The sequence below is a fragment of the Saprolegnia diclina genome (assembly GCF_000281045.1).
Source record: "Saprolegnia diclina VS20 unplaced genomic scaffold supercont1.92, whole genome shotgun sequence".
In the NCBI taxonomy this organism is placed as follows: Eukaryota; Oomycota; class Saprolegniomycetes; order Saprolegniales; family Saprolegniaceae; genus Saprolegnia; species Saprolegnia diclina.
In genome coordinates, this window is record NW_008246159.1 from 142,914 (window position 1) to 144,634 (window position 1,721).

Here is a 1,721-nt window from a genome sequence, read left to right on the forward strand (position 1 = left end):
TTTTGCCACTGCAACAAGAATACCGAGATGTCATGGCTCGCCCAGTACTCGACTTCTTCTGGTACGGACAGAGTATTTGTCTGGACATGCTGCAGCCACAGACGACCTGGTACGGACGCTGCCAAATCGTTGCCAATGCCAATGTCGAACGAGGTGCCCCAGCACGATCGCCATACCGTCCAGTCTTGTAGATTGCGCAGACTCGTCTCGAGGTACCGGGCTCCGTTGTGCTGACTGAGAGCTGCGCACCGAGCCTGTCGCTGGCTCGTGCTGGCCATCTCCCACGTCCGATCCAGGTCAAGCCAGCAGTACTGCGTAAACATCCACGGCATTTGACACGGATGCATGGCCCGGAGACCAGCCACCAGCTCGTGCAACGGCGCCGACGCATTGAAGAGGTACCGGCGCGCCACCGTGGGATACCACGCAACGGAGGTGGCCGACGAGTTGTACGACTGCAGTGGGTCCCCAAACGCTGGGCCGTGCAGTGCAATCGAAGCGTCAGTGGACGTGAGAAGCTGGCGGTTGAAGGTGTTGGCAAGGAAGGCGTGCATACCAGTAGCGTTGAAGCCGGCCCAGCCATAGTCGTTGGCCAGCGCCGTCTCCAATACATTCAAATACGTGGTATTACTCCAGAGAGTGATGCCAGTGTAGACTATCCCCAAGAGGCCTAAGAGGCGCTGCACCGAGCGCATACCAAGTAAGCTTGGCCAGTCCCAATTTGGTTGCGTCGTCTGCGTGGGCAGGGTCGGTGCGCTAAACGGTAGAATGGGCGACGGCTTGTCCGTGGTCTCCAATTCATCGACACGGAGCCAGAGCCAGACCTTAAGATCAAACAAGTACTGCGTACCGTGCCATCGCAGCGGCACGATGCCGCACATGATAGCGTCAATCACTACCATCGGTCGCGTCGTCGGTGACGCTGTCAGTGTCGACGGAGCTCTCGGTGGGAAGATAGCGCTCGGGCGTTTCGGGGCCATGTTGGCTGAGACACGATGTCTCGAGACCAGCGAGGCTGCCACCACCGACCCCAGGATGCTCAGAAGGAGCATACACCGGTCCCAGTGGCCGACACGAACCGTACCGCTGGAGCAATACGTCATATAGTCCATATTGACAGCGTAGCACTGACGATGCAGTGTCACAGAGAGATCCAGCGGAGCGCATTGGTCCAAGAGCACGATGACGAGCCAGACGATGCACGCCATTGGAAATTGTCGCCAAGTAGCAGCGAGCGGCAAAAGCATATCATGAATCACATGCACGAGCCAGAGAGACTCGAGAGCCAAGATACTCGAGAGCAGCAATGACCGCCGCTCTGCCACGAGACGGTTCAGCCCGCTGGATGGTGTCATATCCAGTGGGACTGTGGCGAGGCACAAGATGGCCGCTGCGCTGCGGAAGAGCAGAATGTTCCGATTCATATAGACCGACGCGACTAGCGGTGTAAAGCTCGTCCACGCAGGCTCCACCCTGCCGCTGCAGCAGCGAAGCGACAACACTGTAAGACCTACGATGGCCAAAGTGCTAGTGGTGATCGACGCCGAGAGCCAGAGGTAGGGCCCGAACGCCGCCGGTGGCACGATCAGGTCAGCGACCACCGGAGCGTACAAGCCAGAGAGGAGCGTGTACGAAGTCACGTCGCCTTGAAACGAGACGACCTCGCGAAAGTTGAGGGCCCAGTCATAGAGATAGGAGGCACCGAGAAATGCAAAGTCGGG

General features: G+C 58.6%; 1 protein-coding gene across 1 annotated transcript; it reads right to left on the bottom strand.

Moving 5' to 3' along the window:
* Positions 1–30: 30 nt before the first annotated feature.
* On the bottom strand, positions 31–1,721 carry SDRG_15459 (hypothetical protein; the record flags this gene model as incomplete). The annotated part of the gene is made up of 2 exons (XM_008621632.1): positions 87–1,721; positions 31–36 (listed from the first exon to the last, which is right to left on the bottom strand). The coding sequence occupies exons 1-2, from the start codon at positions 1,422–1,424 to the stop codon at positions 31–33; spliced, it is 1,344 nt and encodes a 447-aa protein (XP_008619854.1). The 5' UTR covers positions 1,425–1,721.